Consider the following 25,584-nt stretch of genomic DNA (forward strand, 5'->3'; position numbering starts at 1 on the left):
AGGAGGGCAGCACCTATTCATTCAGTCCAGTTCCCGCATGTAATTGCTTTTCTAATTCTAACAGGTCAGATTTTTCACCTGGAGCTGCCAGTCTGAAATGGTCCAATTGCACAGGGACATGTGTGTACAAATGATATCCAGGTAACAAAGTCACTCCACTTCACCATAGCCATGTCAGACATGTGACTAGTGGACAGCGACATGGCTAGTAAAAGTGGGGGAATGCAAACAATCTGACTGAATGAACAGTGAAAAATAAGCAACAATGTTGTGGCAAGGTGACACTTCAAGGGCAACTGGCGTGCAGTTGGGCTAGATGTCTACTGTTGGCAGAAGGGATACTGCTATGGCCAAATGCAGCTGCGCAGGAAGTATTGCATGAAGCACATGGCTGACCCATACGACTCAGGCGCACACACTCTCACCTGGCACACAAACAGAAGCCCTCACACACACACCATGCACATGGATGACACACACATGCATGTGCACTCACCGGACAATGCCTCGTAATCAGCCAGATCTCCCACGCCTTGGATCTGTTCCTCCGTGACGTAGGTCCCAGCGACTGACTCATGTGGAGTGAGTTCCATGTCTACTACTGGAGACCCACCTCCAGTCACTAGAGTTGCGGCATGACTTGAGGCCAGCTTACTCTTTGCCCTGCGCTTTAGGTCATTCCAGCGCTTATAGCAATCATTGGCTGTGCGCCTCACGATTCCAAGGGCACTTACGATGTCCGCAACGGTCTGCCAGTGTGCCTGGCGTTGTGCAGGTGTGGTCTTGGATCCTGCAACAATGACCATCTCGTTGTCATGTCCGGACACATACTCGACAAGTGCATTCAGTTCGTCATCCGTGAAGCTGGGCTTCCTGGACGGGCCGGACTGTGTAGCCGTGTCTGGGGCATCAGCCTGTGCCGGACGAGCACTCTTCCTCTTCCGCTTGGAAGGTGGTGGTGATCCTGAGTGTCCTGCGCCGCTCTGGACACTAGGGGCAGGAGCCCTGGTGGACTCTGTATCAGGAGTGTGGGATTGCACACTCAGCATGGGAGTTGGTGCAGGCATTGGCTCTAGTGTGATGGTGTCAGGGGGAATGTCAGCAGCATGGACTAGGACCGACACTGTCCTGGCTGGGTGTGTGAGGGCTGGGGTGGATGGAGCCGCAGCTGCCCCTGCAGCCTCTCCGCCCTGCCTCCTTGGTGCAGCAGATGACCTTGCTGCCCCAGATCCACGTGGCATGATGGCATCAACGTGCACCAGCGCACGTGTCGTAGCCCTGCTGACCTGGAAGTCAGCCATGGAGTCAGCCAGGTCTGGTGCCACAATGGGCTGGTCCAACAAGGGCTGAGCATGGATGGTGTCAGCCACATCAGCCTCAACGGGAGGGGGGGAGGGGGGGAATTATGGGTGCCCGTGACTGGTCCTCCACACATGGGGGGACAGGCTCACCCTGCAAGTTACGACCACGTCCCCTACTGGATCCACCACGGCCACCACTTGTGGCTCTTCCACCTTTGCCACCCTTACGGAATCCTCGCCTCCCAGCCATGGCACTGATGTTAATGTGCGTATGGGAGTGGATGTAGACTATTGTCCTGGGCAATTGGGGGTCAAAGGGGTTGGGTACCAGATGGTAATTGTACCCTAGTGCTCTAGCAAGGCTGAATGTAACCCCTGGGGAAAGATGACGGGTCACGCAACGCACAGGAGGCCCAAAAAAGGGAGATGACGTGCACGCAACCCCTCCTAGACCACGTGTGCAGAAAGAAAAACCTGCACTACGCTGTGGCACCCAGTAACACAAGAATGAACGTATGCGTGTCACACGCAGCCTAGAATGACCTCTGAAGGGGTAGGCTACACACGGGGCAAGCACAGATGTTAGATACGTGCGTGACTCACCGTCTGCCTGGTAAACGAGCGTGTAAAAGGAGCACGTTTGGTTGGCAACACCCCCGCCAAAAGAAGATTTGTACGCTGTCTGAGGAGACAGGACAACAGTAGAAGGGAACACTGTTTGAGGGAACAGGCCCAGGTAAACCAGTAAAAGAGAAAAAAGAGAAAAAGCTGTCAGAGGTAACAGGGAATACGAACTTGAAACGCTGTGAAGTAAATCGCGTGTGAAACGACAAGAAGTACAGAATTCACCCACTCGCTCTCCACGAAAAGCACGTACAAGGAAAACGTGTTCTACACGTACCTTTTATACAGGCCCACACGTCCAGCGTCACTTACGCGGCGTGTACGCGCTAGGGCCATTTCCACCAATTACATGCTTTGTCACTTCTGCGTGTAGGGCCATTTCCACCAATTACACGCTTTGTCACTTCTGCGTGTAGGGCCATTTCCACCAATCACACGCTTTGTCACTTCTGCGTGTAGGGCCATTTCCACCAATCACACGCGATTACACTCTGACGTGCAGTCTTTCCACGTGTGCTCTGTCATCACGTGCTGTGTGGGAAACACCTGTGCGGGTCACGTCACAGACGCGCTTACGCGCTGAGGGCCTTTCCTCAGTTTTCACGCTGACGTGCAGGATTTTCACGTGCCAAATCACTCCGTACCAAGCTGGCCACGCGTACGCACACGGAATACCACGCTCCTGCCCGGAAGGCCGAACTACTGCCCCCCAGAGCCCCGAGCACGCTCCCACCTGCTGCTGCCTGACTGCCTGCTGCCCCTGCACTGCTGGGGGGTGGGGGTGGTGGGTGACATGAGTCGGGCATGAGTGGGGGCCTGGTGGAGGGTGCCCCTGCACTGCTGGGGGGTGGGGGTGGTGGGAGACATGAGTCGGGCATGAGTGGGGGCCTGGTGGAGGCTGCCCCTGCACTGCTGGGGGGTGGGGGTGGTGGGAGACATGGGTGGGGGCCTGGTGGAGGATGCCCCTGCACTGCTGGGGGGTGGGGGTGGTGGGTGACATGGGTGGGGGCCTGGTGGAGGATGCCCCTGCACTGCTGGGGGGTGGGGGTGGTGGGTGACATGGGGTGGGGCCTGCTGGCAGGTGCCCCACAGTGCGTGGGGGTGGTGGGAGACATGGGTGGGGGCCTGGTGGAGGCTGCCCCTGCACTGCTGGGGGGTGGGGGTGGTGGGAGACATGGGTGGGGCCTGGTGGAGGATGCCCCTGCACTGCTGGGGGGTGGGGGTGGTGGGTGACATGGGTGGGGGCCTGCTGGCAGGTGCCCCACAGTGCTGGAGGGTGGGGGTGGTGGGAGACATGAGTGGGGGCCTGGTGGAGGCTGCCCCTGGTGGCTGGGGGGTGGGGGTGGTGGGAGACATGAGTGGGGGCCTGGTGGAGGGTGCCCCTGCACTGCTGGGGGGTGGGGGGTGACATGGGTGGGGTCCTGCTGGCAGGTACCCCACAGTGCTGGGGGGTGGGGGTGGTGGGAGACATGGGTGGGGGCCTGGTGGAGGCTGCCCCTGGTGGCCGGGGGGTGGGGGTGGTGGGAGACATGGGTGAGGGCCTGGTGGAGGCTGCCCCTGCACTGCTGGGGGGTGGGGGAGGTGGGTGACATGGGTGGGGGCCTGCTGGCAGGTGCCCCACAGTGCTGGGGGGTCGGGGTGGTGGGAGACATGGGTGGGGGCCTGGTGGAGGCTGCCGCTGGTGGCTGGGGGGTGGGGGTGATAGGGGACATGAGTGTGGGCCTGGTGGAGGCTGCCCCTGCACTGCTGGGGGGTGGGGGTGCAGGGGGACATGAGCAGGTGTGCAGGGTAGTCCCCTGTTTTGTGGGCTGCCTGCAGGGGCCGTGGAGGGTGTACAGGGAACACCTGTGAGGAGCCACCCAGCCTAATCGCGTGTGTAACTTCCCACGCACCCCTGTAATACACGTACCAAGCCAAATCGCGTGTGAGAATTCCCGCGCACCCCTGAAATACACGTACCCTGCTGAAATCGCGTGTAAAACTTCCCGCGCACCCCTGAAATGCATGCGCCCAGGCTATTCGCGTGTGGAACTTCCCGCGCACCCCTGAAATACACGTAGCACGCTGGGAGACATGAGTGGGGGCCTGGTGGAGGGTGCCCCTGGTGGCGGGGGGGTGGGGGTGATAGGGGACATGAGTGTGGGCCTGGTGGAGGATGCCCCTGCACTGCTGGGGGGTGAGGGTGGTGGGTGACATGGGTGGGGGCCTGGTGGAGGCTGCCCCTGCACTGCTGGGGGGTGGGGGTGGTAGGAGACATGGGTGGGGGCCTGGTGGTGGGTGCCCCTGGTGGCTGGGGGGTGGGGGTGGTGGGTGACATGGGTGGGGGCCTGCTGGCAGGTGCCCCACAGTGCTGGGGGGTGGGGGTGGTGGGAGACATGAGTCGGGCATGAGTGGGGGCCTGGTGGAGGCTGCCCCTGGTGGCTGGGGGTTGGGGGTGGTGGGAGACATGAGTGTGGGCCTGGTGGAGGCTGCCCCTGCACTGCTGGGGGGTGGGGGTGGTGGGAGACATGGGTGGGGGCCTGGTGGAGGATGCCCCTGCACTGCTGGGGGGTGGGGGTGGTGGGTGACATGGGTGGGGGCCTGCTGGCAGGTGCCCCACAGTGCTGGAGGGTGGGGGTGGTGGGAGATATGAGTGGGGGCCTGGTGGAGGCTGCCCCTGGTGGCTGGGGGGTGGGGGTGGTGGGAGACATGAGTGGGGGCCTGGTGGAGGGTGCCCCTGCACTGCTGGGGGGTGGGGGTGGTGGGTGACATGGGTGGGGGCCTGCTGGCAGGTGCCCCACAGTGCTGGGGGGTGGGGGTGGTGGGAGACATGGGTGGGGGCCTGGTGGAGGCTGCCCCTGGTGGCTGGGGGTGGTGGGGGACATGGGTGGGGGCCTGGTGGAGGATGCCCCTGCACTGCTGGGGGGTGGGGGTGGTGGGAGACATGAGTGGGGGCCTGGTGGAGGCTGCCCCTGCACTGCTGGGGGGTGGGGGTGCTAGGAGACATGGGTGGGGGCCTGGTGGTGGGTGCCCCTGGTGGCTGGGGGGTGGGGGTGCAGGGGGACATGAGCAGGTGTGCAGGGTAGTCCCCTGTTTTGTGGGCTGCCTGCAGGGGCCGTGGAGGGTGTACAGGGAACACCTGTGAGGACCCACCCAGCCTAATCGCGTGTGATAATTCCCACGCACCCCTGTAATACACGTACCCAGCAAAATGGCGTGTGATAATTCCCACGCACCCCTGTAATTCACGTACCCTGCCAAATTGCGTGTGATAATTCCCGCGTACCCCTGTATTACACGTGCCCTGGCTAATCGCATGTAAGACTTCCCGCGTACCCCTGTAATACACGTTCCCTGGACAATCGCGTGTTGAACTTCCCGCGTACCCCTGTAATACACGTTCCCTGGACTATCGCGTGTTGAACTTCCCGCGTACCCCTGTAATACACGTACCCTGGCTAATCGCGTGTAAAACTTCCCGCGTACTCCTGATATGAAGGTTGCCCGCTTTGCGTTCCTTGTTTGGCAGCCCTGTAAACTGGTCCAGGGTTAGCGCAGCCCTTTGCGATGATTAAGCGATGTTGATGGCTTTTCCTTGCGCGAGGGCGTTCTTGGGGGCGTTACTGGCGCTGCTGCAGGGTCGCTGCGATTCTCTGCGCCACGGCTGGTTTGGGAGCATGGAATCCATGAATACGCTGTGCGCGGAAATCGGTTTTAGCGCACGTGCCTGGCGCAGACAATCGCACGCGGACACTCTGCGCCAGCCGCTTGCGACACTTTTCTGCGAAATTCTATGAATTACCCTGTGAATGTTTTGGCAAAAGCTTGCATGCCTTAAAAAACTAAAAGTAAAGGGAAGGTAACGAAGTAAGGTGGGACAAATATAACGTCAGAGTAAGAGTATAATGTAAATGTACATGGGAAAAAAGTTAGACAAACGCCTGGCTAGTTTAGAACTTTGGAAGATGTACCAAGAAGAAAAAGAGGAGGATCCACCATTAGATTGGATGCTAAATGTATGCACAGAGTGGGGTGAAGAGCCTTCTGCACCACCCAGCCCGTCTGAAACAAAAAGCGGAGCTAGTAAAGACGAAGCATTGTACCCGTTGAGGGAATTTAAAGCAGCCATGGGATATAGCAACTCGTCATATGAGTCGCCTACGCAAAGTAGTGACGAAAGCCCAGAAAAGGACAGAGAAAGCGATATTACCTCCAAAGTCCTGAAGGACAAGTAGAGACACGAAAAGGAAAAAGGAGATCAAGCACAAGCAAGTAAATCTCGAGGTACAGGAATAGAGGTAACAAGATGGAAAGGAGATGAGGATAGTACTGATGAGATAGCATTCACACAGAACGAATGGATGGGAGGTCAGATTTTATTGAAACTCGATGGTAAAGGGGTTGAGGATATGAGACAAAGGGGAGAACAAGACAAATTAGATGGAAAAAAGAAGGAAAAGGAAAGATGATTAAGAGACAAAGGGGTTAGGAAAAAAGAAAGGCAGAAACAGGAGCAGTTATATCATGACACGCAGGTCAGGAAACAGGAAAAGGCAGAAGAACAAAGAAAACGTGATCATAAGCAGAGAACAGCTGATGATCAGGAAAGAATAGAACAAAGGAGAATAGAAGAAGAAGAACAAAAAATACAGGAGAAGAGAATAAAAAGACGAAGAGATGAGGAAATGCGAAGGGCACATGAACAAAGAGATGCGAGGAAACAAGAAGAAGATAGGGTCAGAGAGGAGGCGAGGAAGCGTAGAGAATTTGATGACGACATAGAATGCAAGAGAAGACAGAGAGCACGGGATCTCGAATATCTGGAAAGAGAGGTTAAAAAAAACGATCCAGTAATAGAATGGGAAGATATAGAAGAATTCTTTCCTGAGTACGATTGAGTACCAGGCACGTCTAGAGTAAATCTAGAAGACGACTTCGACACTAGAATTATCGGAGAGACACTCGATAGAATATATGATGAGATGGGGCTAGAAAAGATACCCCATGGGGAAGGAGAGGATGAGCGTCTTGAGAGCACTCAGTTGTATGATACTGAGGACTCCTCCCGAAGTAGCAGACATAGAGAGCTGTCCTTAGATAGGCTGACACTGAATAGAAATGAGGAGGATGAGAGAAATTGCACGAGTTGGTCACTGACAATATCAGATGCAGAAAGAGAAGAATTTTAAGAAAGAGAAGACGAGAGAAGTCATGAAAGATGCTTCTCTAGGGGAAAGGGAATAAAATGGTCATATTCTACTGGGTCTGCACCTAGAGCACCAGAGCTAGCCATACAATCAGATTGGCATGAATGAGTGTCACGGTCAGAGGGGGGTGTCTCCACCACCATATGTGGGCAGGTTAAGGACATTGCCAGGTAGACAGCAATGCGGGAATATTACCCCTGCGGTAGACAGAAAAATGATGAGAGAGGAAAAGGAGTTTAATGTGTCGCAGTTCCCCTTATTAGAAAAAGGAGGAACGAGGCCACAAAATATACGTTGGCCGCAGATGGATAGAGAAAACCTGAAAAATAACCTCCCAATGTTGACATCTGGAGCCGGAAAATGGATACATGAGTTCGAAGAAAAAAGGATGGGAGGGAGCACTTTAGGTATAGGGGATATTAAGGGTCTTTTAATCGCCATACTTGGTGATAGAGCTGATGATGTGTGGACACGTGCAGGTTACCCTGGGGTGACTACAGTTAATACCGCGCATGACGGAGCGCTGTTTAACAATTGCAGAACCGCGGTATGGAAAGCGATTCGAGTGCTATACCCAAATACTTCTGATATGGGAGATTTACAGGAGGGAGATGATCCATTGCTTTATATCTCGAATTTCCAAGACGCATGGATATTGGAAACGCAGGAATCTTGGGGGGAAATCTATGCCTGTGTTTTACCATATATTATGCCAAGGGCTGCCAGAATAGGTACAGAAGCAGCTCAAGAAATTGTTATGGAATGAGGCTAAGCCATGGTCTGAAATACAGCTGACCATTGCACACTATTGCAGGCTGCTGCAAAAGAAAAATCGCAAAAAGTATGCTGCACGAAAGGGCAAAAAGGCTAAATTAGTGCAGAAAAAATTATCAAAATATGCCATTGAGGTGGCAATAGTACAGATGGATCAAATACGCAGCAGGTCAATAACCAAAGACAGTTCGATCAAAGCAGTAATGTGTTTTACCCAAGAGGAAGAGGCTTTCGAGGAAGAGGATGGCAGCGTAATCAGGGAGGTTTTCAGAGTAATCAGGGAGGTTTTCAACATATGCAAAACGGAAACCAGTATATTGAAAATGGGCAAGTAATTAGACCACTGCCAACATGTTGGACGTGTGGAATGACAAGGCATCTAACAAGTATGTGCAGAAGTCAAGGAATGGTGAAAAATGACCAATTCACAAGAGGAGGGATGGTGAATCCATCTGCGTTCTCGCAGCAGGGTGGAAATGGATTTGTGCAGAATCACACGGTACAGCAGCAAGCACCAAGAGTACAGCAAAGCTTGCAACTGCAGCAGAAGGCGACACAATTTCCACAGGCACAGTATCAACAGTCTCCAATGCAACTGTCACAAACAACAGATACAGGACAGGTACTGAATTTTGGAATAGGAGATGCCACTGCTGATGGAGGAAATCCATTCACTCAGTGTGGGACAAGATTATATATGGACTAGGACAGCTCACTTGGAGACCTGATGTGTTCTATCCTATCAGTGACACAGAACCCTCACGATGAACCTGGGGTAGATGTCTTTATAGGGGATAAGAAATATTCTTTCTTAGTTGACACAGTTGCAACACGCTCGTGTATATGTGAAGGCAAGTCTTATGCGAGTATTTATGCGAGGCCATAAATACTCAGGGCTTTACAGGAGCAACAAGTCATGTTCCTTTTACAAAAGAACCTATGGAAGTGAAGAGGGTGTTCTGTAAACCCCTCTGAGAGCTTGTGGTGACAAGACAGCACTGGTAAACCAGTGATGCCTATAGCCTTATTGAAGATAGCACTGGAACAGTTACATTATCCAGCGCACATAACGAAAGAGAATCTAGCAGCAACAATTGCTGAAGACTGGTTTATACCGAACTTGGCAGAACACGTTGCATTTTTTATGATAAATTGCATAATCTGTCAGAAGTTTATGGCTGGGCATACACTATGTGTGATTAGAGGAGTCATCCCAAGGCCTGATAGGCCTTTTCAGCACTTGCATATCAATTATGTCCATATGATTCAAGTATGTAACGGGTACAGGTATTTAATTGTTGTGGTGTGTCCATTCTCTAGATGGATAGAAGCAGGTCCATGTACACACCCCGACTCTACCTGTGCGGCCAAATTCCTGGTGAGGAAGGTGTTTCCTAGATGGGTAGTGTGTGAAGTTATGAGGTCAGATAATGGTCCTCATTTTGTTAATGCATTAGTGTATCATCCTCAAGGGACTGGGATATGCGAGAAGCTCAATGGCTTGTTAAATGAAAGGATAGCCAAGTTGAAGAAAACTCTGAAGAAGGGATGGTTACAATCTCTTCCCCTGGCACTGTATGCACTCAGAAACCAACCTGGTTCTGATCACCATCTCACACCACACAAAATCATGACGAGCAGAAGGATGCGAACGCCGTTAACACCTCGAACTAGAGCTAGATATGATGCTCAGCCAACAGGAGAAGTGTTAGGATTGGAAATGCAAAACTACTTGAATTGCATGACATCTTGTTTTTCTGTAATTTCAGGACAGCTGCAGTGATGACAAGAAGGGTGTAGGGCAGTACAGAACACAGAAGGAGATGCTACAACAGATAAAGTTTCAGAATTACATGTACCTCAATTATTCCCTGGTGATACTGTCTTAGTGAGGAAACACACAAGAAAGAGGTGGAACAAGCCAAGGTTCCACAGCCCATTCATTGTAGAGGACATCACACCCTTTGCAATCAAGTTACAGGGAAGAAGAGCATGGATCTTCCTGGGTGACATCAAGCCATACATCGGAGAAATCCCTCTGCCCGCACCTCACCGCGAAGAGACTACAGACAACAGGGAAGAACCGCAGCACATGCAGACAAGATCCATGACGAAGAAGAAGAACGCATGACCAGTCAAGCAAAAGGCAAGGAACTTTTGAGCAAAGTTGTGGCTTAGTTCCGGACATTTCCTTTAAACAAAATAAGGGAAGAAGGACACAAAACACGAACACTCTGTGCGTCCTAGTTGCGGGGTGAAAAAAGAGAATTGCATTTATAAGCCACAAAATAGCTTGTTGATTTTGAACTTTGGACTGAGGCACACTGAAGCCTTGATAAGAAAAGCTATGCCAAATTTTGATCGAGAACATATAAACTGGAAGAAAATACAGTATCCTGAGTCCTTCGCCACAGAATCTTTGTTTGGACTCACTTATGGTGTCACGCAATAGTGACCTCACCAAAGACATTCTGATCTATTTCGAGTTAGTATTGAGGTCCTACCCGTCGTTGGTGGGAAGACTCATGAACATAACAGGGTTTCTTCAAGATCCCAAAAATAAAAGGCCAATAAAGAGGCTGCTCACAGTGACTGCAGAAACGTTTCTTTTACAAATGTCCCTATCACAAGAAAATAACAGACTAGCTAATGCTGTATTTTTTCACTTAATTGAAGACTTTCCAGACGTTGTGGGGTGACATGCCAATGTCGACGTCCTCACTTCCATCAGTGAACCAGCAAACACTACACATCTGCGTATGCTCCTGCATAGCATTGTGATTCAGGTCGAACTTTCCAGCCATCATCGAAATCACAGAAGAGTGTAGAAATGTTCCTTCGAGGGACAGATCATGAAGGTGTTGTCAAGGACTTCACTTTTGTTTTTGCTGACAAGAAAACAACATGTCGTCTGGAGTGAACAGTTTAGAGGCATAGTTTGGGAATTGGTCTATATGGAACATGCATTTTAAGACTTACTGAACTTATTGCCTCATTTTCATTAGTGGAAAGAGAACTGTTTCCAGACCCAAGAGACAGTCTATTATTCGGACCAAGAGGATAATCGGTCCAGCACTCGTGACCTGCAAGCAGAGACAGCAGAGTCCACATATAGTGACACTGTTTAGCATGTATTAAAATAATTAGTTTTGCTTCCTTAGATGATTACGATTGGGAAGCCAGAACAGGAGCATCATCCTCCCCCATGAGGAGAGACATTCATATTGGCCCAGGAACAAATGCTGTAAAATTACCTAGAAGTGTATAATTTACACATGCATTGTGTTCATTATCATGATGTTGTCATTAACTATTAGAACTGCATTTTTTATAGGTGCACAAAGCGTTCAGATTCCCGTGCACCCACCTAATGATGTACGCATGAGACCTTCAATGGTGCCAGACCTTACATAGTCATTCCAGTACCTAGAAAGAATGATAGAGTGACTGAGCTTGAGATGGATGTGATGAACAATGACACACACACAGCACTTGTGTTAACAAATGAATTGAAACGACAGAGACAAGGGCTGGCAAAGTAAACCAGATAAAGAATTGATAAAAGGTACACCTACACAGATAATGGGAGCATCCACACCTGGTCTAATGTCAATGATTTCAGAATCACATTCCAGTGAATGGGGAAAGCCTGGACAAAAAACAGCGAGAGGTTTTACGCCAAAAGAAGATGAGAGACAAATGAAGTAGGCTGAACTTTTAAAGAGATGAAAATTCAGATAACAAACAGACGGAGACAGCACCTATGAGCACATCTGATTCAGTGATGAAGGTTCAAGCTCAAGTCCTGCAAGACAATCACGTGCGAAGATAATAGCAGAATCAATATGGCCATTTGTAGCCATTACCAGGAAGAGAAATAGGGATAAAAAAGGACTAATAGAGCTTTGTACTGCTCAGGGTACCCAGATGGATGTTCCTATAAATCGACCAGCCAGAAGAGGCTATATGGATGTGTTCAAAGATGTGGTTTTAGCAAACTAAAGAAAGACTTTAAGAATTAGAAGAAGCACAGAAGAAGACAATAACGGACTGAATGATTACCTGGACAGCACAGCACACTTGGGAAACAACATATGGTACCAACATATGAAGGAAGTTGGAAGGCGTACTTCAGATGAAGAATGCTTTGTTTGTGCACTCCTACTGTACAGCATGGGGAAGTCAAGAATCTTCGTAGCTGTTGAGACAGATGTCAAAACAGCACACTGCCTATCACATATAGCAATGTGCACGACCAGAGGCCAGTTCAAGAGATGTCACGACCCTCGCCCAAAACCCTGTCTGGCAAACCCATTGGCCAGGTGGAGTCAGGACTCGGGCCTCTAGAGCCTGGCATCCTCTTCAAAAGACTTCATGGGGCAAGTCCTGGCGCCTATGGGGCCAGGCTCATACACCATGAAAAACAATGTGCTTGGGAACTACTTTATTGTATTGTCAGCCAACATGGAGGCATCCGCATAGCTTGGTTCCCAAGAACCAAGCTATGCGGTCTAGTGTTTTGGGTGTGGTAGCCTAGGGACTACTTTTCCTGGACTATTTTGTTGGGGCTATTTAAACCACACCCGAGCAAGACAACACGCTTTGCGTTACTTTGCAGCTTGCAACGTGACACTCACCGTGTCCAGCTATTCCCTTGAACCTCGGAGAATCAGAACCTGCAAGGAGACAAAAGGAAAATCATTAGCAGCAGCATCTTACTTGCAGTCTTCATTTTAAACACTTGCAGCTACTGAGAATAGCTTCCTCGAATCTGCATGCCGCCCGGACAGAACGACCTGAAAGAGGAAGATAGAGGCAACATTAAAGAAAGCAGTAGAGACCTTTACAAATTATGAACTGCTCAAAAGGCTTACCTGGCTGGTCACCTCTCGGCTGGCACCACTCCGGACATTCCACTCGCGCTGAAGAACACTGCGACCTACAAGGAAGGAAAACACAGGTTAGCAAAGGCAAGACTTTGCAGCGCTGCGCATAGCGCTTACTTACCGCATCATAGCGCTCTTAATGCGCCATCATTTACCAGCGGGGCTCAACCAAGCCAGTTCGCCGTGCTGAAGCTCTGCATACCTAAGGGGAAAAAAAGAGACATTTTAAACAAAGAAAGGCATGCAGGATAGCAACAAAACTAAAGAACAGCAATAAGACCTACCTGAACAATATCAAACGGGCTGGCGTCAGTGAAGTAACTGGACCGCCCTCGTCCATGAAAGACAACGTGCCCCTGCAAAGAAGGCAGGACGGAGAGCAAGCCTAATTCTACCACAAGGTGAGGAGAGGGCGCCAGAGGGACTGAAATCATACGGGGTGGAGGGAGGGTACTTACCCCAGTAGTCAGTCCTGAACACAGTCCTCCTGTATTTTCAGGCAGAATCTTCCCCGCAGATCATATCAGGGCAAAGCTGAGAAGCATACCAGCGAGTAACCCAGCTGGGTGGCGTCCCTGTGGATACCAGGTGAGCGTAACATGGGAAGTGATGCTTCGCTCAAATGGGCATCTGAAACTACTGATCCAGATGAAGATGATTATGACCAAGACATAAAGACGAGAAATAATGGCAAGACGAAGAACATTGTGATCAGATATGAGAAACCTGGAGTGAAAGGAGTAGAGATCAGAAGAGAAACAAACAAAAAACTTAACATCAAAGGAGAATCTACAGAAGACGCTCGAACATGGAAGGGCAGAGGTCAAATGCAAATTTGGGGAGCAGTGCTTTCTCCAGAAAGATGGGAGAAAGGAGGGGTAATCTGCAGAGCATGGATGATCATTGGATACTATAAAGAAACAATTGAAAATGCACAAATGATATGCAAACCATTATGGCCGAGGCTTGCAAGACTACTGACATGGGTCGAAGACAGAGGAGGACCCTTGCAGATAGTGCCCTTGGATAGTTCGAAACTATGCTTTCGAAACAATGGTACAAGAAAAATGGAAGGGAATCAGAACTGTGGACGAATCTTCGATGCTACAGGAATGATGCATGCAACTCCAGTGATCATGGATCACTATTGGGCATGTGGATCCAAAGCATATATCAGATTGCCGTAGAATTGGGAAGGTATATGTACATTGGTGAATGTCCATGTTCCAGCATTGGTGATTCCAAGAAGTGATCTGAATATTGACAATTTCCCGAAAGCAGATGCTCACCTGAGGAAGAAGAGATCTGTGGAACTGATAAGCCGAATGAAGAGAGAAAACTACTTCTCTGCCAAATCGATAGAAGCCTTTGATGCAATCCCGTATGAACATAGGTTTTTCAGCCTAACCTCATCAGTGTTCACGACAATTCTAATGCAAAGAATTCAGGTTGGAGCAAATACTAAATGGTTGCAGATAACCAGATGGGAGTTACTGCAGACCATCAACACGACCAGAAAATTATTTAATGCAATCAAAGAAGAGTTAAGAGCAATTCGACTAATGACGCTCCAGAACAGATAGGTCCTAGACATGATCACTGCTATGGATGGAGGTGTTTGTGCAAAAATCAGAGAATCATGTTGCACATTTATACCTTCAGACGATGACGAAAATGGAACCTTAACAGAAGCCATAAGTATGCTGACACAACTACAGAATCAGATAATAGATGAAGTTGACGAAGTTGATGATGACAGTTGGTTTGGAACATTGTTTTCATGGGTTCCACAATGGATGTCAGATGCATTCAAGTTCCTAGGAGCCCTGTTGGTGATGACATTGCTTGGAGTCTGTGTAATCAAGCTAATAATCTCTCAGTGCCAGAAAACTGCAAAGAAGGCCATAGGGATGAAAATCATGATTGATGTTGAGTCAGGTGGAAGCCCAAGGATCCGACTGATGAAGAAATAAGAGATTTTGTGAAGGCCAGCATTTATGCATCAGAAGAAACAAAGTTCCTGTATCCTAGAAAACATAGAAAATATGTGGGAAGATGGATCTATTCCAATCCAAGTGGAGAGTGTCAACTAATGACATGGAACAAGGATGAGCATGTAAGAACAGCAGGATGCTTGAAGGGAGTCATAAAGATATGGACCCCAAGGAAGCATTTCTTCAGACCTAAATGTCTACATCCAGAGGATGAAATTAAAGTGGATACAAAGACGGAAGTGAGAGTGGTCGATGAATCGCCCAGAGGGGGGAGTGAAGAGGAAGTGCCAAGTGTCATCCACACTCCAGCTACCCCATTCGTAGTACCTGGTACTTTCAAGCCAAATTATGTGACGTATGAAGAACAAATAAACCAGCAAAGAGCAGTGCTTGGGCTCTGTCCAGTGCCTATAAGAGTAACAGCACCTATTGAAGTAACGACACCTAAGAAAACCTGGACAGTAAGGTACCCATTGAGTAAACCATATCTACAGTCAAGACAAAATGACGGTTTTCAGAATGGAATACCTGAAGAAGCCGAGAAGATAATAAAGGAAGATGAATGGTGACGTCATAAAACATCGGACGGAGACACATATAGCTGATATAAGACCAGAGAATGCTGATGGAAGACGAAGTCAAAAGGAGATACTATGGATAAATGACATCTTGAACCCTAGATGAAGAAACCTATGCCATATAACACGATGAAGATATTCAGTTAGTTTAAGCGTGTACAGATGCAAGAAACCGCAAGAAGCAAAGAAATCGTGAAGCTTGCTTATGCTTAATAGTAAAGAGATTGCGGCAAGTGCCAACATATACATATATATTTACCTCAAAAGCACTTTACAAATAGGTATAACTCCACTACGCACATGAGCAGAATTGAACAAAGGTTACTAAAGGTCTCAAGAGGAGGGTGTCGCAGCAAACAAATCGAGAATTAAGACGGAGCGAAACTCAGCTGAAGGTAACCATGCCAAGAAGCCAAGGTCGTATCTGGTTGAAAAGGCCGACAGTGGATACAATTAAAGAGAAAAGAACAGAGTATCCTGTTCAGAAAGGTCAAGATAAGCCACAGATGGTAGAAGACTGGCATAATTAAATCAAATACACGAAAATACATGAAAAGAAGGCCGATTTCACAGTGTCCTAGTCACATGACAAGGCAGACTGGAAGATTGAGACTTTCACACCTAAGCATGGATCTCTGCCATGCCCATACTCCTTAAAAGTTCTCAGACCAAGAAGCAGAAACGAGGCCAAACTACAAAGCAGTAATTGACACCTGACCACTGAGGTGATGATTGATTGTAACATAATAGGAGGGAAGCTGGGGTGCAGACAAACTCCCTGCACCTGGCTGGTCTTTCTGCATGCTGCTAGACGTAAGTGGGAAAAGTGTGAGTGGGGTTGATGCCAACCCAATCATAGTGGACCGTGTAATCTAGGGTTCTATAGAGCGTAGAGCCAATGGGACGTTGTACTTTTAGTGACGTTCATAGTAGCCATTTTGAAGGAATGGCTTAGTTGCCCCACATGACATTGATTATCCAATCCCCTCTCCCTGTTACCACATACAGATATAGCACCTATGATAAAGTTACCCTCCTATAACCAATCAGGTTGCATGTTAGGTTTTTAAGATTGCACGTCAATGATGACGTGTTTTTGCTATAAATACTGTGTTTTTTCTGAAATTAAGTTGGAGTTGGAAGAGAGTGAGAAAATCGAGCAGTTGCTGATGTTCATTGTACTGCCCGTTTTATGTACTTGTCATTAAACGGACTCCCTTTGCCAAACTATTGAGTTGTCATAGTTATTTGATGCATGAGCATGAATCTGCATCCCCATCTATCTCGAGGGTACTGCTACTCTTCTTAAAGGGCTGTTTGGAGATCCCCAGTCAGAGGGCTAGCTGGAGACCATCCAGTTCAAGTGTGCTCAGGTACAGTTGTTCTGAGGGTTGTTCAGATTTCACACCTGTTGTCAGCTTGATTGTGGAAGCTTTAAATAATTGGGTCAATTAGTGCTTCTTCATTTGGTCTTCAATACCTGGAAAGCTAACCACTGGGTATATAACTGAGTCCATTTAGCACAGATGACAATTATTGTATGGAAACAATTATTAATTTGCTAGATCTGGACTGGATATGGGATTAATGGTTTCATGTGTACAATTATTATCCCACCCAGTGTTTCATCCTTTCATTATTTGCTACTCTTTGTACCTAATATGTTTAATTTGCTTTCCACCCTAAGGTGTACAGTTGCAGAAGAAGAGCAGAATCGATTGTGACACAGCCCATCAGTAAAGGTCAAGCTGACATGCGCAAGCACATTTTGTCCTCCTCCTCAGGTAGTGAACATGTTAATAGATTACATTTATTTTTAAGAATAATAGTTTCTTGAGTTTATATTGGGTGCAATGCACAGTACCATCTTTAACTCCTGAACCAAAGGACAACACACGTTTAGTTATGGAAGTATCAATTATATTTTGATATTAGTTTTGTCTCCTTTTATAGGGGCAGTTTTGGTTCCATTTGTGAATGTTGGTACTGTCGCTTCTCAGGTTCTTAAGTAAATGTTTGTCACCTTCATGTCACTCATGTTATTTAACTTCCCCATTTCTCATTTCCTTGGATTGTTTTTTTTTTATATTTTTTTTTACAAACTATTGAACAATTTATTTTTTTCTTGGTAATCACCAAGTTACCCAATTCTGCATCTCTACTAATGCATGTTTTGAAGGAAATGAGCCTCTCGGTAACCCCTCTTTGAAGATGTCTTTTGTAAGCATTTCACTTCTTTGCCCAAAAAAAGTGCTCAAACTAGACACTGCCATGGGGACACAGCTTAAAATTTGAAACTTATGTCGACTGTCTCAGAAAACACTTGAGATCTGACATACTCAACAAACAACAGTTGGCTAAACAGAACCTCACCCCCTAAGAAAGACCTGAAATAAGAACACTCCATGCAAACAAGCACATTCAAGTAAAAGCCGCTGACAAAGGTGCTGCCGTTGTGGTCCTGGATACACAGGAATACAAACTGGAAGCACACAGACAACTCCTTGACACTAAATATTACCTGTAACTTAGTGACAACCACAGTACAAAAATACTTCAGAACAAATTGTCAAATCCATGCCAAGCAGCCCAGAGGAACACCCCCAACATCTGATACCGAACAATCCAACTCCTGGGACCTTTTAGTTGCTCCCAAAGATCGACAAGCCATGAAATCCAGGTCGTCCGATCATCTGTGGAGTAAATACATTAACCAAAGCCATATCTGGATATATTGAATCTATACTAAATTATCTGGTGATGGACACAGAACGCTTCATACAGGACACAACACACTTCCTCAGAAAGATTCAAGAGATAGACTATGCACCACCGGATGCACTCCTGGCCACACTGGATGTCACTGCACCTTATTCCAACATTCCACATGAAGATGGAATTGCGGCATGCCAGAAATTCCTGCAAAAAGTGAACACCAAGATAGACACCCAACCACAGCTATCTCATATCTCATGAGATTCATGCTCACGCACAACCATTTCTGCTTCAATGAAAGACACTTCCTATAAAACACCGGAAGGGCCATGGCAACATAAAGAGCACATCAGTATGCAAACCTTTTCATAGCGCGTCTCGAACAGGAGCTCTTAACAACAACCTTCCCTGAAACCACTAACATACCTGCTCTTCATTGATGACATCTTCTTAATTTGGACAGAAGGTGAAGACACTCTTAAACAATCACATGAATCACTAAATGGCTTCCACCGATGATTAAGTTCACCGTGCAATACTCCAAGAAGAGCATACACTTCCTGGATACAACCATCTTGGTTTGCAGAAACGGCCATTTACAAACAGCTGTATACAAGAAACTCACTGACAGGAATAAATACCTGCAAAGAGCAAGTTTCCACCCAAGCCACACAAAACAGTCCATTATCTACAGCCAAGCCATCCGTTGCCAATGCATATGCCCCAACAGGAAAACAAGGAACAGCCAACTTGCCACACTACGCACATCCTTCCTGCAAAAAGGCAACTCGGCCAGACAAACTGACTGGGAATTTGACTGTGCTTTGAAAATACCCAGAGACAACCTGCTGCAATACAGAGCCACACGAGAGACAGAACAAATACCTTTGGTTGTCACCTACCGCCCAGCACTAACCCAACTAAATAGGATTGTTAAGGACCTACAACTAATTTTCAGCAGGGAACATGAACCGAGAGACGTCTTCAAAGAAGCTCCCCTAATTGCATACAAGCAACCGAGAAACTTACCACAGTCTTTGATCAGGAGTACATTTCCACTAGATCAAGAACAAGGAAGACCTGGAGCGTACCCTTGCAACATAAGGAGATGCAAAATATGCTAACACATCTGCACCAGATCTGCCATAACAACCCTGCAGAACCGAACAATACAGATACAACAGATCATCCAATACAAAAAAAGCACTCAAGGGAATTAGGTGGGTGAGACCTACAAAGAGCTGTGTGTAGGGATGAACCTACACAGATACACCGTCTCAAATCACAAAACAGAAACACCAGTGGGTTGACACTTCACACAGGGTGGGTATTAATGCAGGATCTATCTGTGATGGTTTTAAAAGGTGGCCTCTCAAATACCACACAAAGAAGGACGTGGGAGTTCAAGTACCTGAAGATGCTTAACCCGAAAGACAGCAGTCTTAACATCGACATTCGATTCATGAGACATTATTGCCAACTTTGAACCTAGGTCCAGCAGTGCACTCACATCAACAAAGTCAGAAGACGCCCCTCCAACACCATTTCTCACCAACTTCTGCCAGACACTACTGTTCAGGATCCCTAATGCATGAGGGGCACAGAACACCCACAACAGAAATTTTTGACATCTAAGCTCAAATGTTTGGCACCCATTACTGAGCATGAGACAAGCTGAGACAACAGCGAACACTGCACCGTCCAACAATCGGTAGCGTTTCTTTTTTCCTCATTTGCCACACCGCATGCAAGCCAGGAAACCATTGTGAAGCTTCAGGCATAGTGAGGTAACATTGGAGACTGCATCAGTTAAACCGTAGAGCTGTCATGAACTTCAGATCACGCCCCTCGAGCAGCGCTGTTCAAGACCAGGAGCGTTCGCAAGAAGGCAGCGATCGAAGACACCGGCAAACTTCGGATCCAGGTGAGAAGGGGGGAACTCCTTGACAGTTTGAGACACATGCAAGAATTATCAACCGAGGTTCAAAACCTTAAGGCGGAAAATGCCGCACTCAAACAATTGGTCTTATCCCGGGATTCTGCTACAAAGGAGGGCGCCCTGTTGGGCGGTATTGTTGACAAGTTTGATGGTTCGGCAAAAACACTTTGCGGATTCCTGGATTCATGCCTGGTCCACTTTACCTTTAAGCCCTATTATTTCTCGACTCCTAAGGCTAAGGTGGGGTTCATCATAACCCACCTTTCCGGCAACGCCTTAACTTGGGCAACACCCCTTGTTAACTCCGGTGATGCCCTCCTAGACGACTATAATGGGTTCATACAGGCCCTTAAAGGCATGTTTGACCGTCCAGAGCAGGTCTATACTGCCCAAGTACGCTTGCTGGACTTTCAACAGGGCTCCCAAGATATGCTCACTTATGTGACCAGATTTAAACAATTGGCTACGGAAGCAGACTGGTCCTCTGAGGCTAGTTTTACCCTGCTCAGGAGAGGCCTAAACGATAAGATCAAGGATGAACTGGCCAGGGTGGCCAGACCAAATTCATTCCAGGCACTAATGGACCTGGCCTTGCAAATAGACTTCCGCATACAGGAAAGGAAGGCTGAAAGGAAGAAATCCAAGGGAAACCCACCCAAGACCTCCTTTGATAGTACCGCCAGAACGGACGCTAACCCAAGTCCAGCCCCAGAACCTGAACCCATGCAAATTGGAGCCTTTCGTGGACCCATATCACCTCAAGAAAGATTGAGAAGGATCCATACGGATTTGTGTATGTATTGTGCTTCAGACAAACATTTGGTCAGAGAATGTCCTCTGGCACCTCCTCGGCCAGCTCCCGATCTTAAATGGATCAGAGATTTGGGAGAGAGATGTTTGCTCCACATCAATTCCATCCTTGAACTCTCCTGGACAAAACAGTTTGGTGATACTACAGGCCTTCCTGTCGCCCTCCAAAGACAAGACCTATCCCATTCTGGCCTTGGTGGACTGCAGAGCTAAGGGAATTTTCATTGATCAAGACTGGGTGGTTAGTCATCATATTCCGTACAAGACACGAAACACCATGCAGCCAGTGGAAGCAATTGACGGAAGACCCCTCTCTTCAGGGCCCATAAGCCTACAGACTAAAGAGATCCAACTTTCCATAAACCATCATCAAGAGAGGATTACATTCGACATCATTAAGTCAGCCCATTACCCCATGGTTTTGGGAATGCCCTGGTTACAAAAGCACAATCCGTATATCAATTGGACAGCAGGATCATTATTCCTGGGATCAGAGTTCTGTATGTCCCACTGCCTAACCCTGGACCCCTCCTCGGTAATTTCTAAAGAACCACCAAGAGACCAAGAAACACCACTCATGGTTTCCAATATCATACAAGTTCCAGAGGCCTATCAGGCATATGCTGATGTATTTTCTACTGCCATAGTCCAAGCCTTACCCCCTCACAGGCCCGAAGACTGTGCCATAGATACGGATCCCTCAGCTGTAATTCCCTTCGGCAGAATGTTCATTCTTTCCGAACCCGAGAAAAAGGCCCTTCGGCAATACCTAGACAATAATCTTGAAAACGGCACCATAAAACCCTCGAAATCTCCAGCGGGTGCTTCGTTGTTCTTCGTTCCCAAGAAGGATACCAAGGAACTCAGACCTTGCCTCGACTATAGAGGCTTAAATCAATGCACCCAAAAGGATCGGTACCCACTGCCCCTGATCTTGGATATCCTGGACGCTGTTAGAGGAGCCGTAATATTCACCAAATTGGATCTCAGGGGTGCCTACCATTTGATCCGTATCCTGGAAGGATATGAGTGGAAGACCGCCTTTAGAACACCCTTTGGCCACTACGAGTACCTGGTCATGCCCTTTGGACTAGCCAATGCCCCAGCAGTATTCCAACGTTTTATGGATAGGGTGTTCTCTGATATGTTGTTTCTCTTCATCATTGTCTATCTGGACGACATATTGATTTTTTCCAAAGACCCTCTGAAGCATGAAGGACATGTTAAGGCAGTTCTACAAAGACTCCGGGAAAATCACCTCTTAGCCAAGCCTGAGAAATGTTTGTTTCACGTTACCTCTGTGCACTATCTGGGATTTACCTTAGACCAGAGGGGATTGGCATGGACCCTTCAAAAGTAAAGGCTATTCTCGCCTGGCCTACTCCCACGTCCGTGAAACAAATCCAATCCTTCCTAGCACTAGCCAATTTCTACCGAAAGTTCATAGCCACCTTTTCCGAGATTGTACAACCCATAGTGACTCTGCTAAAGAAGGACACCCCAATTGTCTGGTCAACATTACAAGAAACTGCATTTCAGCGTTTAAAGACCGAGTTCACACAAGCTCCCATTTTGGCTCAACCCAATACAAGTCGGCCCTTTTTAGTGGAAACGGATGCCTCTAATTACGCTATAGGAGCAGTGTTGAAGCAGAAGATGGAGGACGATTTGGAACACCCCGTTGCTTATCTTTCAAGAACCTTAACTCCTAGTGAAGCACACTATTCCGTCCTGGAAAAGGAACTCTTAGCCATTCGCCAAGCCTTCACTGAATGGCGACACCTACTTCTGTGAGCCAGACATCCTGTCCAAGTCCGTACTGATCATTGAAACCTTCAGATTCTACAGTCTCTGGAGTGCAGGAACAGTCGTCAGGCACGTTGGGCCTACTTTTTTGCCCAGTATCAGTTCCACATTACCCATGTCCCTGGATCACAGAACCTGATCACTGATGCCTTGTCTCGTTGTCCTGACTACCTGACCACTGAAGAAAAGGCATTTCCTAAAATGTTCTCTCCCACGATCTTCGTAGCCCAAGCAGTTGATCTCCTGAAAGAAGTCTGTTCGCAAACTCAATCCTCGGAAATATGGAAGGACATCTCAACACGAAATCACTGGAAATTAAAAGCCAAAGAAGGCTACTTATTCAAGGACAATGCACTACTCATTCCTACACGGAAGTTGCAGCAAAAAATAATAAACCTTTGTCATGACACACTCCATTCCGGGCACCGAGGTATCACCAACACCCTCCGTCTTATACAGAGACAGTTCTGGTGGCCTAAAATGAAGTCTGACATACAGCAATACATCCAGGCTTGTATAACCTGTGCCCAAAATAAACATGATAACAAAAGACCGGCGGGTCTTCTTCTTCAGCCCATTCTACCCTCTAAACCATGGGAAATCATCGCTACAGACTTCATAGTGGAATTACCACCTTCCCGAGGATATACTACCATCATGGTCACCATAGATTTGTTTACCCTTATGGCCCATTTTACGCCACTGATGAAACTACCCTCCTCTTCAGAGCTAGCTGGAATATTTCTGGAACACATATTCCGACTACATGGGCTTCCTTCCAAGATCATATCTGACCGGGGTCCCCAATACATTTCACAATTCTGGAAACACCTCTGTCGGGTACTAGGAATCCAACGTGCCCTCTCTTCAGGATATCACCCCCAAACCAACGGAGCCACAGAACGTGCAAATCAGACCCTGGAACAATATCTCCGATGTTTCGCCACCAAGGTCCAGGATGACTGGTCTATCCTGATACCCGTTGCGGAATTCGCTTACAACAACTCCGAACACTCAGCGCTACAGGCCAGCCCCTTTTATTGTAGCCAGGGGTTCCATCCATCAGTCTTACCCTCGGTTCTTCCTTACCCTACACCAGTACCTACTGTTGACTCCTGGATCGAAACTCTTATCAACATTCACCGGGAGGCTAAAGAACACTTAGAGAAAGCCAGATTATAGACCAAAAGGTATGCAGATTCCAAGAGAAGACCAGGTCCTTCCTATACGATCGGTGACAGAGTTTGGTTGTCATCAAAACTACTCCCCCGACACTTGCGACCAAACAAGCTGGCTCCCCGGTACTATGGTCCATTTCCCATCAAGGAGATTATCAATCCTGTCTCATATTGAATCAAGCTACCTGACTCCGGGAAAATAATTCATCCAGTTTTTCACACATCCCTATTGAAGCCCTACATCCAATCCTCTCGAAAATCCAGTAGACCTCCTCCTCTACTGGTTGACAACCAACTGGAATATGAGGTGTCCCGGATTTGTGACTCCAGGTATAAGAGGGGCCATCTTCAATTCCTAGCGGAGTGGAAAGGATATCCTCCTAGCGAAAGGACCTGGGAACTTGTTTCAAATATCAAGGCTCCTCGGTTGCTCAGAAGATTTCACCTAATACACCCGGGCCAACCTGGAGGAAAATGCCTTCGGAGGAGGCATGCTGTCATGAACTTCAGATCACGCCCCTTTTGGACCTCCTGGTCCTTGTCTCAACAGGGCTTACATTCCGTACTACTTCCACTTCCAACATGGCCGTCCAGAGCTGAAGCCCTTGCTTGCTCCATGCGCTGAACGCGGCGTGATCTATTTATAGACCACGCCTTCCGCGGCTCCGCGCGTCTCAATGCTATTGCAGAGTAGCCCAGACGTGTGTTCGTAGCTCGCAGTATTGTTTCCTTTGTCCCAGTGCTATTACCCGCTCCTGTCCTTCCTGTCCTTCCTGGACTACGCGCTCCCGGAACTAAACGCAACCTGGAACCAGACGAGACTCGAGCAGCGCTGTTCAAGACCAGGAGCATTCGCAAGAAGGCAGCGATCGAAGACACTGGAAAACTTCGGATCCAGGTGAGAAGGGGGAACTCCTTGACAAGAGCATATTTTTGTAGTGTCAAACTGTATACCAGCCAGAAAGCATTAGCTGCTACATTCCCATCACTGAAACACCCGGATGCCAATTCAAGGATGCAAAAACCACTTTTTTGGACTCTGTGATTAAAATACAAAATGACCCAATTTCTCAATTATGTGTTTTCAAACCTCTCACTCCAAAACGCCTTTTAAAATAACATCAGTAATTTTAGGAAACTAGCCAGGCCTACCTCAAGATTGCTTGCGCCTTACTTAATGGTTACATGTGAAAAGAACACACTTGTTTCTCCTTTGTTCTGTCAAATGCAACTCTCAGAATGTGAACTGTGTTCAGCCCCTTGTGTTGCTGTTTATGGACCTTTAGATAAGAAAGCAATTCAAGGCCCAGATTCCATTCATTCTGTTCCTCCAGCCGATAAAAGGTTCCTTTTTTCATTTTGAGAATGATCTGTGCTGTAGCTTTCCTTTGTAAGCTAATGTGTTCTTCCATCTCTGCATAGGTTTTTCAGTTAGTACAATAAAAGGTATCAACATCTGCAACTTCTTTGCAGAGATAAGTCTAAACTTATTTTCCTCTGGGACATTTTTCAGTGCCGATCAACACTCTCAGATTTTGTTTCACAAAGGAGCAAATTGGGGGTTCTATTATTTTCCTTCAAGCCCACATTTTTGGGGAAGTCAATCCCTGTGATCCTGTGTGATTGTTACTAATCTTAGACATTGTAAAATCTCACCATAGTTTAATGCAGCTGAGCTCATCTTTTTCAATGGTGTCAGCGTCGTCTTTGCTCTGGTTGTTGTTCCTTTTTGGATTGAGTGTATCACAGTCATTATTTTCTTTGCTGATGTGCCCCTTTGCACAGTCCCCCAT

General features: G+C 47.8%; 1 protein-coding gene across 1 annotated transcript in view; it reads left to right on the forward strand.

Annotated features, from left to right (window-relative positions):
• The window catches only part of DHX32 (DEAH-box helicase 32 (putative)), an 864,748-nt gene that overhangs the window by 260,549 nt on the left and 578,615 nt on the right, over positions 1 to 25,584 (forward strand). Inside the window, exon 5 of the mRNA XM_069611492.1 lies at positions 17,031 to 17,127. Within this exon, the coding sequence (XP_069467593.1) occupies positions 17,031 to 17,127 (97 nt within the window). The remainder of the gene's footprint in view (positions 1 to 17,030; positions 17,128 to 25,584) is intronic.

Source organism: Ambystoma mexicanum, chromosome 8 (genome assembly GCF_040938575.1).
Source record: "Ambystoma mexicanum isolate Mex_15411 chromosome 8, UKY_AmexF1_1, whole genome shotgun sequence".
NCBI classification, from domain to species: Eukaryota; Metazoa; Chordata; class Amphibia; order Caudata; family Ambystomatidae; genus Ambystoma; species Ambystoma mexicanum.